The sequence below is a fragment of the Heterodontus francisci genome, chromosome 3 (assembly GCF_036365525.1).
Source record: "Heterodontus francisci isolate sHetFra1 chromosome 3, sHetFra1.hap1, whole genome shotgun sequence".
Classification (NCBI taxonomy): domain Eukaryota; kingdom Metazoa; phylum Chordata; class Chondrichthyes; order Heterodontiformes; family Heterodontidae; genus Heterodontus; species Heterodontus francisci.
In genome coordinates this window covers 111,128,346-111,143,677 of record NC_090373.1, presented here as the reverse complement: position 1 = coordinate 111,143,677, position 15,332 = coordinate 111,128,346, and the positions used below count along the sequence as shown (strand labels likewise).

At 44.2% G+C, this 15,332-nt stretch overlaps 1 protein-coding gene across 1 annotated transcript in view; it reads left to right on the top strand.

Annotated features, from left to right (window-relative positions):
- slc35f1 (solute carrier family 35 member F1) overlaps nt 1–1,271 on the top strand; it is a 439,716-nt gene extending 438,445 nt beyond the window's left edge. The window contains exon 8 of the mRNA XM_068018370.1: nt 231–1,271. Coding sequence (XP_067874471.1) covers nt 231–455 — 225 coding nt within the window. The 3' untranslated portion in view covers nt 456–1,271. The remainder of the gene's footprint in view (nt 1–230) is intronic.
- Nucleotides 1,272–15,332: the final 14,061 nt, after the last annotated feature.

The following is a 15,332-nucleotide window of genomic DNA, read 5'->3' as shown; positions in this document are numbered from 1 at the left end:
GCTGTAGATATATGGTTAAACTTCTGTGACTATGTGTCTTACAGAACACAATTTAAAATCTATTACAAGATATATTGTTGAGATACTAAGCTCATTCTGTACTGCAACACAGTTACGCTAAGACATTGTAAATCTTCTAGTCGAGTGAGCTGCTTGCTATTTTCTCAATGCTTATAGTGCACACATCCTAGTATTAACTATTAATGATCTAATATTTTCTCTTTGTTTAGTTTTCAGGACTCTACCTTCTGTCTTTTTTCACAATCATTCTTGGATTAATCTTCTACTCTTCCACTTCGACATACGTGGCCCAAGATCCACGTGTATACAAGCAGTTTCGTAACCCAACAGGTCCTATTGTAGAGATACCAACCACTGGACAACTGGAGCCATCGGTCACATATTCCAGCCTAGGACAGGAGACTGAGGAGGAGGCTCATGTCCGAGTTTCATGAGGAGGCATTGAAGATGCTCCTTGGCACTTCAGTGGGCTTTATTTTGCATTCCTGGATTTTTTTTTGTTTACTTCACCTCATTCCCCCTACTTTTGGTTGACTACATTTTAATATTTATTTTTCAAGCCAAATTTCTAGAATTCTTTTTACTAATTGTAGAGTTTAGTAAATTGTTATTTGAAACAATTGGGTTTAATGTGTCAGTTCACTGACTAAGAGTTTTTAAGTGGATTGCAATCAATTGATGGTTTAAAAAGTGCCATCTAAAACATTTTTATAATATAGTCTATATATCACTACCACTGTATGGGAATAAGGGGATTTTAACCGAGTTTAAATATGCACTGTATTTTTTCTCATTTTCAGTCATTCCCATCTTTTTGCACATAAATGTATCCATGTTAAGGCCACCTAAGAAGTCATTTAAAGGGTGATGCTATCTTTCTATATGAAATGCCATTATATGACCTCTGAACCTGTGTCATTCTAGGATGGGCTATTGTATAGTTTAGAATTTGCTAACTTGTGCTGTTAACATTTTGACAAGTTGTGTAGTACCTTTGTGTTGCTTTAACAATTAGTCTTCTTCACAGTTAGATTACAATAAGTATGGACTGTACCCCATGGGTAGAATTCTACTGTTAAATAAATAAAGAAAAGATAATAATGTAATACAGTTAAACTCAACACCATTACAAGAAAACAAACCAAAAACTGCACAGTTCAACTGAAAGAAGCCCTTTATCTTTTTGATATCTGCATGCTCTTTATGGACTGGCTGTGGCAATGTAATGCCTGTATGATGTTTTCAAATAAATGCTTTATGAAATATAATATCACAACACAGGCTCCTGTCCAGTACTTGCAATGATCAATCAACAAATCTGTTTTAGGAAAATAGGCAGTGGGCATTATTTTTCAGTGTTTACTTATTAAAACTGCAACTGACAGTAATTTACATCAACTAAACAATAGAAATTACCATGATTCATGATTGGATTTTATGGACAATTGCTAATTTGACAAAATGTTAGTGTGAATATACATGGGGCTGAATTTTATTGGCCCCTCGACGCCACGGGTCGTGGTGCGGGGGCCAGTAAAATGCTGCAGGGAGAGGCCCACTTTGACCCGTGATGTCGAGAAGGGTCTGCTGCATTTTACCGGCGGCGGCGGGACCTTGGGACATGCCGCCACCCCCCCTCCCCCCCCCGCACGGCGGTGGCACCACAATCAGCATATGGTAATGATTACTTAACCTTGCTGATTTTGCAGCCCACTGCCTCTCCAACGACACTGCTGGATTTTCGTACAGCGGACGGCCGTCACGTGCCGTCCCGTTCACGATCTGAAAAGCTGGCGGGTCTACAGAGGTAGACGTTGTCCCCAGCGAAGGTAAGTTGTATAATTCAGGAATCTGACTCTGCATTACGGAAGGGAAGAGGGAGGGGGAATATGCAGGAGTCTCACTGCATTCTGGAAGGGAGGAGGGAAGGTGGATATGCAGGGGTCTCACTGCATTCTGGAAGGGAGGAGGGAAGGTGGATATGCAGGGGTCTCACTCTGCATCCTTAAAGGAATGAGGGAGGGGGGATACACAGGGGTTGCACTCTGCATTCTGAAAGGGAGGGGGTCTGGGAGTACTGGAGAGAAAGCGGTGCTGGCATGAAGGGAGGTACCATTACCATCTCGGTTAACAGTGTATGCTCTGCGTTTGTGAGGGACCAATGGCACAAAAGGCACCCTGTGTGAGGGGAGGTTGCCAGAAAGGACAAGAGCATTAAGGTTTTATGGATGGTGGGGGCAATCGATTCAACTGGTAAGATCTTGATGTGGTCATGCTGTGCCTTTCTAAGTGTTGACCAAGATGGGCAATGCCAAGGCACGCCACATAGTTGATCCAGGAAAGCAGCTGATGTACCTCTCAACACCAATCCCTGCCCTGTTAGGACCCTTCGAATACATGCAGAGTTAAACTTTATTTATCACATGGAAATAGGTATGGCTCATCCTATATTGTGTGATCCTCTGCACATGAGGATCCGTATGCACCAGAGGCAATACCAACAAGTAGGTGCAATTCACGTAGAGGCCCCCGGTCGTGAGCAGCAGCCCCCAAGGGGAGCTCCCCATTACGGTTGCCATGCATCTACAGGCCCCACATGACATGCCATCTGATGTCAGAGCACCAGTGTCAAAGGAGATTGCGCCTATTAAGAGGGTGGTGCTATGTCTCTGTGCCCTGCTCGAGGATGACCTGCAGCCCATGGGCTCCGGCCGACATCCCATGCCTTTGTTCCTCATTGAGGCAGTGGTTCTCAAGCCTGATGCCTCTGCAGCCTTTTAGGGGCCCACCAGAGACCTTTGTGGGGTCACAAAGTCAGCAGTGCACAGCTGCATCAGGGAGGTCACCAGTGCCCTGCACCGGAGGACCAGTGAGGATGTCCGCTTCAGGACGGACTCTCACAGCCAGGCCCAGAGGGCCATTGGTTCTGGCACCATTGCTGGAGAACCATAGATTGTAATGTTCATAGACTGCACTCATGTGTCCATCAGGCCTACTACCAGGCTACCACCTGCAGACGTCACCATTAAAGCAGCCCTCTCAATCTAGGTGAAGCTAGTATGTGAACACTGCAGATGTTTGCAGCGAATGTATGACTGCTTCTCAGGCAGCTGCCATGACACCTGGGTCTTGCCCCAGTCCCGGCTGTCACCGCTGTTCACTGAACTGGCTCAGACGGAAGGGTGGCTTCCTGGAGATAAGGGCTATCCTTTGCAGACATGGCTCCCGACACCAGTGAGAGACTCCACCACTGCTGCAGAGGAGAGATACAGCGCCAGCCACTGAGCTACATGAGCCACCATTGAGCAGGAGATCAGCATGCTGTAAGAGCGCCTCCAATGTCTGTATGGATAGGATGATGCCCTGTACTACGGGCCAAAAAGGCCAGCTCCTTTCTTTGCTGCTCTGCACAGCTATGCACCCAATAGGGGCCAGGCCTGGCATGATGAGGCGAGATGACAACAGGATTTCTCCTCGGACTATGAGGACGCTGAGGACCTACAACATGAAAGACGCATGGGAGGGCAGATGACACCCAGGCTCTGCACGCAGGGCTAGCAGTGAGCTAGGGATGTATGGCAGTAGCTTATCAGCCAAAGGCTTTCTGCTCCATAGGAACCGACATGAGCTCTGAAAGCCACACATCACCCTTGCTCACCTGCTGTGCACCAGTCCACATCTACAGCATCCCTGTGCAGCTGACTGAGCCAATGTCCATGTCACTGAGTCCATGGAGACGCTCATGTGTAATGGTGGCATGGCAATGCTGTTATTGCCTAAGTTGGCTCTCCTGAAGGGCCAACAGTGCAAAGGGATGTGACATTGGCACTACATGCTGGCACACATCATTTACACAGGGAAAAGGACACATGTTCTTTAGGAACATTTAGTGAAAGATGTATTTACATTGCTGTGACACCCGTGCATTCCCATTTGTGCTAGTGTGTTCTCTGTAAACATCTGTAATACCTTTTGTTTTGTCTTCATGTTGTTTCTGGTTCCCAGATGTTGGAAAGAATCATACTTTAAAACTTGGAAAAGGCTGGTGTCAGTCTCGCTTATTACAGTACCATGCTTTGTGCTGTCGAGCCTGATTCTTGTGTTACACATAACATGACTCCCCAGTGCATCTGTGAATGTGGCCTCCTGCTGGAACACTTACACATAACAACTAGTTCCTAGCTAATTAGTTCCTAACACTTTACCGATAGTATAACACTATGTACATATATAACATCCCTCTTTCTTTAAAACATAATGCCCCTATATCAATATAACTGTCAATATCAATAAAAAAGTTTATCATCCGACTTGTGGAAATAATCTGAACCCCTTTTTAGAGTCTTTTATAGCATGAATTTTTAAAAAATATTATTCATGGTCTCGCTTGGGTGGTAAGATGTTGTTCCTCCATCTTGTAGATTTGGCATTTGTTGCTCTCAATGGTGAGATGGCATGCAATTTACATCCAGAAAATTTAAGGAATTCGCTGACCAGTATGGGTTCAACACCATCACCTAATCACCACACTACCCATGGGGACCTGAGTTTATAGAAAGACACGTCCAGACGGTCAAAAGAACACTTGTGAAATGCCAAGAGATGAAGGAAGACCCACACCTTATTGTCACTCCAATTCACACCTCTCAAGGCTGACATTAAATCACCTGCAGAGCTGTTGAATGGAAGAAAATATAAGACAACGCTGCAAAGCAAAATACATCCTTCAAGTGACCAGGAGGAAGTGAGACGGCAACTCACTGAAGCACAGGTAAGAGGAGAGCAACACTTCAACAAATATGGTAAATCCCACTGCTGCCACCATGTTTCATCTTTATGCTGTTTCTGGTTCCCAGACATTGTAAAGAATCCAACTTTAAAATTTGGAAAAGGCTGGTGTTAATCTGGTTTATTACGGTACCATGCTTTGTGCTATAGAGCCTGATTCTTGTGTTACACATAACATGACTCCTCAGTGCAACTGTGAATGTGGCTCCCTACTGGAACACTTACACATAACAACTAGTTCCGAGCAAATTAGTTCCTAACACTTTAACGATAGTATAACACTATACATATATAACACCTTTTATGGTTTATTTAAGTCTCATGTCCTGGAATGTACAAAATTAAGATTATTCACCCAGGTGTGGCACACCTACAAGAAGGAATGTTACACTTTTTTTTAGAGAGATACAGCACTGAAACAGGCCCTTTGAGTCTGTGCTGACCACAAGCCACCCATTTATACTAACCCTACAGTAATCCCATATTCCCTACCACCTATCTACACTAGGGGCAATTTACAATGGCCAATTTACCTATCACCTGCAAGTCTTTGGCTGTGGGAGGAAACCGGAGCACCCGGCTAAAGCCCACGCGGTCACAGGGAGAACTTGCAAACTCTGTACAGGCAGTACCCAGAATTGAACCCGGGTCCCTGGCGCTGTGAGGCTGCGGTGCTAACCACTGCACCACTGTGCCGCCCCACTTGAGTGGTAGAAGAGGATTGCAACTTCACAGGACACTGGGATACAGCAGGGTAAGTATGTGGCAGAAAAGCGGAAAGTGCTGGGGTAACTCAGCAGGTTAAGCAGCATTTATGGAGAGAGAAACAGCGTTATCTTTCAGGTCTGTGAACTTGGAAAAGTTAACTCTGCTTCTCTCTCCACAGATGCTGCTTGACCTTCTGGATTTCTGCAGGACTTTCTGCTTTGCTGCCAGATCTGACAGCAGCCCCACTCTTCAGCAGTCAGGTAAGTATTCTTTGAGAGCTGTCAGGAAGCAGGTGCTGGGGCGCCTTAAATAGGACCCCAGCACCTGCTGCACAACTGTCAAAAACTCTCTCACTGCACCAAATGTCTCGCCTCACCCCATGTAATATGGGGAGGGCGCTCTGCTGAGTTCAAAGGGCGCTGCCGTCCGTGTGCATTTTTGGCTAATGTGTTTATCTGTGTAAAATGTGAGCACTTAGCTATATTTTTGGTTAATCGAATGATTTGTTACTCGTTGTTAACAGCCTCAGAATAGTATCACTTTTACAGTTGAGGTTCTCACTGAACATCATTGCCTTTATAGATTCAATCTCCAATGACAGCTAACACTTGAGTCTACCAACCACATGTAAATGGAATTCTTTCATCCATAATAAATGCAACTCTGTTAGCTGAAACACAGAGCAACAAGGGCAATTTGTAGAAGGAGGACTATTTACTCGAGTTAAATAAAAATGTATGCAGACAAATAGCTACGACCATGAATATATAAAACAGGGGAAAGGAAGAAACAAAATTACAATTACTAAAAATAAAATACAAAATGTTCTATAAATCCTAGTTGCAGCATTATTGGAAGATATTCAAGTGGAATTAATCAACAAAGATTTGATGCAAACCAGATTAAACCATAGATTAGTCAGAAAATTAAAGGATTTTATTTTAAGAAATGATGCATATAGTTTAATCACTGCTCGCTAGTTTTGAACTGTGGCCTAGATCCCTCTTAAACAGATATACCAGGAAATGTTTTAAAGCCTTTTGTACATTACTTTCTCTTTAATGCATCGTGGGTAGTGTTACCAACTGCAATAATTTTAAGAAGCAAATTATTTACCTGCCCATCTTAACAGGTAAATTTTAGGAACTGGAATATAGAATCATTGAATGGTTACAGCACACAAGGGGGCTATTCAGCCCATCATGTACATGCCAACTCTCTGCAAAAGCAATTTAACTAGTCCCTTTCCCCCGCCCTTGCCCCATAGCCCTGCTATTTTTTTTCCCTTCAGGTGCTTATCCAATTCCTTTTTGAAAGCCAAGATTGAATCTGCCTCCACCACACTCTCAAGCAGTGCATTCCAGGTCATAATCATTCACTACGTAAAAAGCTTTTCCTCATGCTGCCTTTGGTTCTTTTGTCAATCATTTTAAACCTGTGTCCTGTGGTTCTCGACCATTCCGCCAATGGGATGTTTCTCTCTATCTATCTAGACCGCTCATGATTTTGAACGCCTCTATGAAATCTCCCCTCAACCTTCTCTTCTCCAAGGATAACAACCCCAGCTTCTCCAACCTATCCAGGTAACTGAAGTCCCTCATTCTGGAATTTCTGCTACCTCTCTAAAGCCTTTATATCCTTTCTAATGTGTGCTGCTCAGAATTGGACACAATACTCCAGTTGAGGCTGAACCAGTGTTTTGAAAAGATTCATTATAGATTCCTTGCTTTTGTACTCTATGCCCCTTATAAAGTCCAGAATCCCATATGCCTTTTTAACCATGCTGCCACTTTCAACAACATGTACATATATATATCTCCAAGTCTCTTTGTTCCTGTACCCCCTGCAGAAGTGTACCCTTTAGTTTATATTGCCTCTCCTCATTCTTCCTTCAAAAATGTATCAGTTCACACTATTCTGCATTAAATTTCATCTGCCATGTATCCGCTCATTCCACCAGCCAGTCTATGTCCTCTTGAAGTTTATCACTATCCTCCACAATTCAGAATAGTCTTATGGCCAAGTGAGGAGGGGGTCACAAACTCCCCTTTCATCCCATCTCTTGCTTGACCGCAATAGGGTTTAATCCTTTTTTAACACAGTGGTTGGGCTTACCACCTCAGTGAGCGCTTGCTCCTGTTCCTTTAATGTAATTGCAAAAGAAACAATCAGACAGGTTTTCTTGAGTTTGAACAAGAAAGAGGTAAGTTTATTACACTTAACACTGTAACCCGGTTTAAAATACTAAAAATACACGACTCATTCACACACACATTCACATGAGATTCACACACACACAGATAGATTACAGAGGGAAATAGATTTGGTGGTTGGATTAAAGTCTGGAATAAATAGAATTTAAATACAGTTTGAGAGTCCAATAGTTCTCACCTGCAATTGTATTCCTGACATCCTCGCACGGCCACGTGCACGGTGGTAGGCTTGCTTTGCTCAGAGCTTCTGAAGGCAGAAAAGGGGGTGATACACGTCCCCTGGTTGCTGGCTGTGGTGGTCTGTAGGCTTGAGGAGGTTGCCTGCCACAGCCGGAGCTTCTCTTGATACTTTCTGGGGAGAGAAAGAGAGAGAGAGAGAGACCAGTTTCGTTGATGGCTTTTCAGTTAATGCCTGCATGCCTGTGTGACAAAGCTTAAAGTTTCTCCAGAGTTGTGCAGGCAGTCACATGACTCTATCAAGCCCCTTTGTTTTTTAATTAGGCTTTTTCTGGAAACTTCTCTGAGATTCAAGGTGCTACATGCCTCAATATGTCCAGTCTGACTTGGAGGGGGTTGGCTCTTTCAAAGTCAATGGGTGTAGATGGCATTGACGACCGTGTTGATAAGGCTATTCTAGGTAATTCAATCACTGAGAGCCAATCATTGTTCTGGCTCAGCTGGGTGAGACTTTTCATCTTCAGTTTAATATTTTAGTGTTTCAAATGTAAATTGCAGTGGTCATCTTGTCTGCCAGTTTTATAAGCACATTACTTGTAGGATATTTCTATTAAAAGTCTAAGGTTCCAACCAATGAAATTAATATTTCCCATTTGGCATATCGGGTTTTCATGACAATTGTTTTGTGTCATCTGCAAACTTTGAAAAGTTTGTATACCCAGGTATACCCAGGTCTAGGTCATTAATATATATCATGAAAAGCAGTGGTCTTAGTACCAACCCCTGGGGTGCCCCACTGTATACCTTCCTCCAGTCTGAAAAACAACTTCACAACTACTCTCTGTTTCCTGTCACTCAGCCAACTTCATAGTTTAGAGATACAGCACTGAAACAGGCCCTTCGGCCCACCGAGTCTGCGCCGACCATCAACCACCCATTTATACTAATCCTACACCAATCCCACGTTCCTACCACATCCCCACCGGTCCCTATATATTTCCCTACCACCTACCTATACTAGGGGCAATTTATAATGGCAAATTAACCTATCAACCTGCAAGTCTTTGGCATGTGGGAGGAAACCGGAGCACCCGGAGGAAACCCACACAGACACAGGGAGAACTTGCAAACTCCGCACAGGCAGTACCCAGAATCGAACCCGGGTCCCTGGAGCTGTGAGACTGCGGTGCTAACCACTGCGCCACTGTGCCGCCCATATCTATGCTGCTACTGTCCCTTTTATTCCATGGGCTTCAACTTCGCCGGCAAGCCTATTATAGAGTCATAGAGTTATACAGCACAGAAACAGGCCCTTCGGCCCACCGTGTCCGTGCCAGCCATCAAGCATATCTATTCTAAACCCATTTCCCAGCACTTGGCCTGTAGCCTTGTATGCTATGGCATTTCAAATGCTCATCTAAATACTTCTTAAATGTTGTGAGGGTTTCTGCCTCTACCATCCCTTCAGGCAGTGCGTTCCAGATTCCAACCACCCACTGGGTGAAATTTCTTTTCCTCAAATCCGCTCTAAACATCCTGCCCCTTACCTTAATTCTATGCCCCCTGGTTATTGACTCCTCCGCTAAGGGAAAAGTTTCTTCCTATCTACCCTAACTATGCCCCTCAGAATTTTGTACACCTCAATCAGGTCCCCCGCCCCACTCAGCCTTCTCTGCTGTAGGGAAAACAACCCTAGCCTATCCAGTCTCTCTTCATAGCCGAAATGCTCCAGCCCAGGCAACATCCTGGTGAACCTCCTCTGCACTCTCTCCAGTGCAATCACATCCTTCCTGTAGTGTGGTGACAGAACTGTACACAGTACTCCAGCTGTGGCCTAACTAGCATTTTATGCAGCTCCATCATAACCTCCCTGCTCTTATATTCTATGCCTCGGCTAATAAAGGCAAGTATCTCATATGCCTTCCTAACCACCTTATCTACCTGTGCTGCTACCTTCAGTGATCTATGGACAAGTACACCAAGGTCCCTCTGACCCTCTGTACCTCCGAAGATCTTATCATCTATTATATATTCCCTTGCCTTGTTGTCCTCCCAAATTGCATTTCCTTACATTTCTCAGGATTAAGTTCCATTTGCCACTGCTCTGCCCATCTTTCCAGCCCATCTATATTGTCCTGTAATCTATTATATGCAGATACCCAACAATTCCATCCTTTGAAAGAAGGAAGGAATGAACTAGCAGTTATATAGTGCCCTTCATGACATCAGATTGTCCCAAAACGCTTTACAGTCAATGAAGTACTTTAGAAGTCAGGTCACTAGTGTAATGTAGGAAATGCAGCAGCCAATTTGACCATCATAAGACAGACAGCAAAGAGATAATGACATGATAATCTGTTTTATTTTAATGATGTTGGTTGAACGATAATTATTGGCAGGGACACCAGGAGAACTCCCCAACTAATCCTTGAATAGTATCATGGGATCTTTTATATGGGAACTGTTTTGGGGGAGGCATTGGCGTAGTGGTATTGTCACTGGACTAGTAACCAGAGACCCAGGGTATTGCTCTGGGGACATGGTTTCAAATCCCACCACAGCAGAATTGAATTCAATTAATTAAAAAAAAAATCTGGAAATTAAAAAAAGCTAGTCTAATGATGGCCATGAAACCACTGTTGATTGTTGTAAAAACCCATCTGGTTCACTAATGTCCTTTAGGGAAGAAAAACTGCTGTCCTTATCTGGTCTGGCCTACATGTGACTCCAGATCCACAGCATTGTGGTTGACTCTTACATGCCCTCTGAAATGGCCTAACAAGCCACTCAGTTGTACCTAACCGCTACGAAGTTAATAAAAAGGAATGAAACCGGACGGACCACCCAGCATCGGCCTAGGCACCGGAAGCAACAATGGCAAACCCAGCCCTGCCGACCCTGCAAAGTCCTCCTTACTAACATCTTGGGGCTTGTGTCAAAGTTGGGAGAGCTGTCCCACAGACTAGTCAAGCAACAGCCTGACATAGTCATACTCATGGAATCATACCTGACAGACAATGTCCCAGACTTTACCATCACAATCCCGGGTTTGTCCTGTCCCACCGGCAGCACTTGGAGGAAGCACTCAGGGTGGCAAGGGCACAAAATGTACACTGGGTGGGGGACTTCAATGTCCGTCACCAAGAGTGGCTTGCTGGCACCACGACTGACCAAGGTGGCCGAGTCCTAAAGGACCTATCTGCTAGACTGGGTATGCGGCAGGTGGTGAGGGAACCAACAAGAGGGGAAAACATACTTGACCTCGTCCTCACCAATCTGCCTGCCGCAGATGCATCTGTCCATGACAGTATTGGTAGGAGTGGCCAGTGCACAGTCGTTGTGGAGACGAAGTCCCGCCTTCACATTGAGGATACTGTCCATCGTGTTGTGTGGCACTGTCACCGTGCTGAATGGGATAGATTTCAAACAGATCTAGCAATGCAAAACTGGGCATCCATGAGGCGCTGTGGGCCATCAGCAGCATTAGAATTGCACTCAACCACAATCTGTAACCTCATGGCCTGGCATATCCCCCACTCTAACATTACCATCAAGACAGGAGACCAACCCTGGTTCAATGAAGAGCACAGGAGAGCATGCCAGGAGCAGCACCAGGCATACCTCAAAATGAGGTGTCAACCTGGTGAAGCTACAACAAAGGATTATCTGCGTGCGAAACAGCATAAGCAGCATGCAATAGACAGAGCTAAGCGATCCCATAACCAATGGATCAGATCTAAGCTCTGCAGTCCTGCCACATCCAGTCGTGAATGGTGGTGGACAATTAAACAACTAACTGGAGGAGGTGGCTCCACAAATGTCCCCATCCTCAATGATGGGGGACCCCAGCACATCAGTGCGAAAGATAAGGCATTTGCAACAGTCTTGAGCCAGAAGTGCCAAGTTGATGATCCATCTCGGCCTCCTCCTGAAGTTCCCAGCATCACAGATGCCAGACTTCAGCCAATTCGATTCACTCCGCGTGCTATCAAGAAATGACTGAAGGCACTGGATGCTGCAAAGGCTATGGGCCCTGACAACATTCCGGCAATAGTACTGAAGATCTGTTCTCCAGAACTTGTTGTGCCCCTAGCTAAGCTGTTCCGGTACAGCTACAACACTGGCATCTACCTGACAACGTGGACAATTGCCCAGGTCTGACCTGTACACAAAAAGCAGGACAAGTCCAACCCGGCCAATAACCACCCCATCAGCCTACTCTCAATCATCAGTAAAATGATGGAAGGTGTCATCAACAGAGCCATCAAGCGGCACTTGCTTAGCAATAACCTGCTCAGTGACACTCAGTTTGGGTTCTGGCAGGGCCACTCAGCTCCTGACCTCATTACAGCCTTGGCTCACACATGGACAAAAGAGCTGGACTCAAGAGGTGAGGTGAGAGTGACTGCTCTTGACATCAAGGCAGCATTTGACCGAGTATGGCATCAAGGAACCCTAACAAAACTGAGGTCAATGGGAATCAGGGGGAAAACCCTCCGCTGGTTGGAGTCATACCTAGCGCAAAGGAAGATGGTTATGGTTGTTGGAGGTCAATCGGCTGAGCTCCAGGACATCACTGCAGGAGTACCCCAGGGTAGTGTCCTTGGCTCAACCATCTTCAGTTGCTTCATCAATGACCTTCCTTCAATCATAAGGTCAGAAGTGGGGATGTTCGCTGATGATTGCACAATGTTCAGCACCATTCGTGACTCCTCAGATACTGAAGCAGTCCGTGTAGAAATGCAGCAAGACTTGGACAATATCCAGGCTTGGGCTGATAAGTGGCATGTAACATTCACGCCACACAAGTGCCAGGCAATGACCATCTCCAACAAGAGAGAATCTAACCATCTCCCCTTGACATTCAGTGGCATTACCATTGCTGAATCCCCCACTATCAACATCCTGGGGGTTACCATTGACCAGAAACTGAACTGGAGTAGCCATATAAATACCGTGGCTACAAGAGCAGGTCAGAGGCTAGGAATCCTGCAGCAAGTAACTCACCTCCTGACTCCCCAAAGCCGGTCCACCATCTACAAGGCACAAGTCAGGAGTTTGATGGAATACTCTGCACTTGGCTGGATGGGTGCAGCTTGACACCATCCAGCATAAAGCGGCCCGCTTGATTGGCACCCCATCTACAAACATTTACTCCCTCCATCACCAAGACACAGTGGCAGCAGTGTGATCTATCTGCAAGATGCACTGCAGCAATGCACCAAGGCTCCTTCGACAGCACCTTCCAAACCTGCGACCTCTACCAACTAGAAGGACAAGGGCAGCAAATGCATGGGAACACCACCACCTGCAAGTTCCCCTCCAAGTCACACACCATCCTGATTTGAAACTATATCACCATTCCTTCACTATTGCTGGGTCAAAATCCTGGAACTCCCTTCCTAATAGCACTGTTGGTGTACCTGCCCCACATGGACTGCAGCGGTTCAAGAAGGCAGCTCACCACTTCCTTCTCAAGGGCAATTAGGGATGGGCAATAAATGCTGGCCTGGCCAGCGATGCCCACATCCCATGAATGAATTTTTTAAAAATCCATCAGAGAAGACAAACAGGGTTCTTTGTTTAATATCTCAACCAATGGATGGTGCCTCCAACAGTGAAGCCCTCCTTCAGTACTACACTGAGCTATTAGCCTGAATTATGGGCTCAGGTCCCTGGTATGGTGCTTACACCCACAATCCTTCGACTCAGGTTTGCGAGTGCTGCCATTGAGTCTGTGATCCTATTATCAAAAGAATACAATTTCAGTCTGTAGTTTTAAAGCTATATTGTATTCTTTGAGCATGCCCCAACCTAACTGAATACACCAAACCTAAAACTTAGTGATTTGTAGTCACTTCAAGAGTATTGCAATTACTGACATATGTAATTGGAGCCATTTTCTAGTATCTCATCAAATTTAAAAATAAATGACTGCAGTGTAGGTCATCATACTTAAATAATTACTGTTCAATTTGCCATCAAGCAACACATCATAATTCAACATCTTTAGGCAGAAATACAGAAGCAGAGTACAGGATCATCGACATGGACTTGTATGATCTTCTTGATCAGAATGAACTGAATAGGTAACTCACAAGTACTGAAGATACAACCAGAAATATTAATAAAGCACAGTTCCTCAAAGATCATTCAAATTTTAACATGCTGGTTGACTCTATAATTTAATTTTTTTCTATTAATGAAATGGAGTTTTATGGGAACACAAGACACTGTATTACTTCGCAAAAGAATAATTTTCTCTGGTCTGATATGTTCATTGACAGATTGTAAGCTTGAAAATTCCTCAAGGAGTGAGATAAGCTATTAAGTCAATGAAGCTGGCTTAGCCCAGCAGCAGGAATGTGCAGGTCCAAAAGTTGCCAATGGAGACCATCTGGTCAGTCCCAAAGTTCATATCCGATTTAATTGTTCTCTCTGCCAAACATTCATCATTCACTGTTGAATTTGTCAACACTATCCAACTCTAGTAATAATTTAGTACTGCTTCACAGATGTAATATGAATTATTAAATCTGTAACTGATATCTTGTAAGACAACACAACCTATAACATCCATTTTAATATTGTTCAGAAATGTGGAACTAGCACTATAGGCCAGTGATTGCATTAAGAAGTGTCGAAATACATCCATGGTTTAAATCAGGAGAGATGTTAAACAGGCTGTAGTGGAGTTTGATGCCAGCACCTTCTGGGATCGATTCTGACCTTGTACAATAGTGTAAAATGGGTTATAGCAAATAATTAAATAATAATTACTATTCAATTAGCAATCAAGTAACACTTTGGTGAAAAATCATCATAATTCAACATCTTTAGGCAGAAATACAGAGCAGAGTACAAGATCTATTCAGTTCATTCTGACCAAGATACAGGATCATCTATGTGGACTTGTATGATCTTCTTGGTCAGAATGAACTGAATAGATCCTGTACTCTGCTCTGTATTTCTGCCTAAAGATGTTGAATTGTGATGATTTTTCTCGAAAGTGTTGCTTGATGCTGAATTGAACAGTAATTATTATTGAATTATTTAATTATTTGCTAGAACCCATTTTACACTATTGTACAAAGTCAGAATCGATCCCAGAAGGTGATGGCATCAAACTCCACTACAAACAAAATCTAGGTCAAGATTCCAACTCAATGCTGAAGAAATGCCATATTGTCAGAGGTGTTGTCTTTCAGGCAAGATGCTAAATCAAGGCCCCATCGGTCTGCTGATGTGAATATAAAGGATCCGACGAAACTATATAAAAAGGGCAGAGAATTTTCTTGGTGTCCAATTCAACATGTCTTTCTCAACTAATACTATCAAAAAGAAATGATCCAGTTATTCACTCATCTGCTGTTAGTGGGACATTGCTGTGAGAGTATTTACTATTGTTTTTGCCTACATAACAAC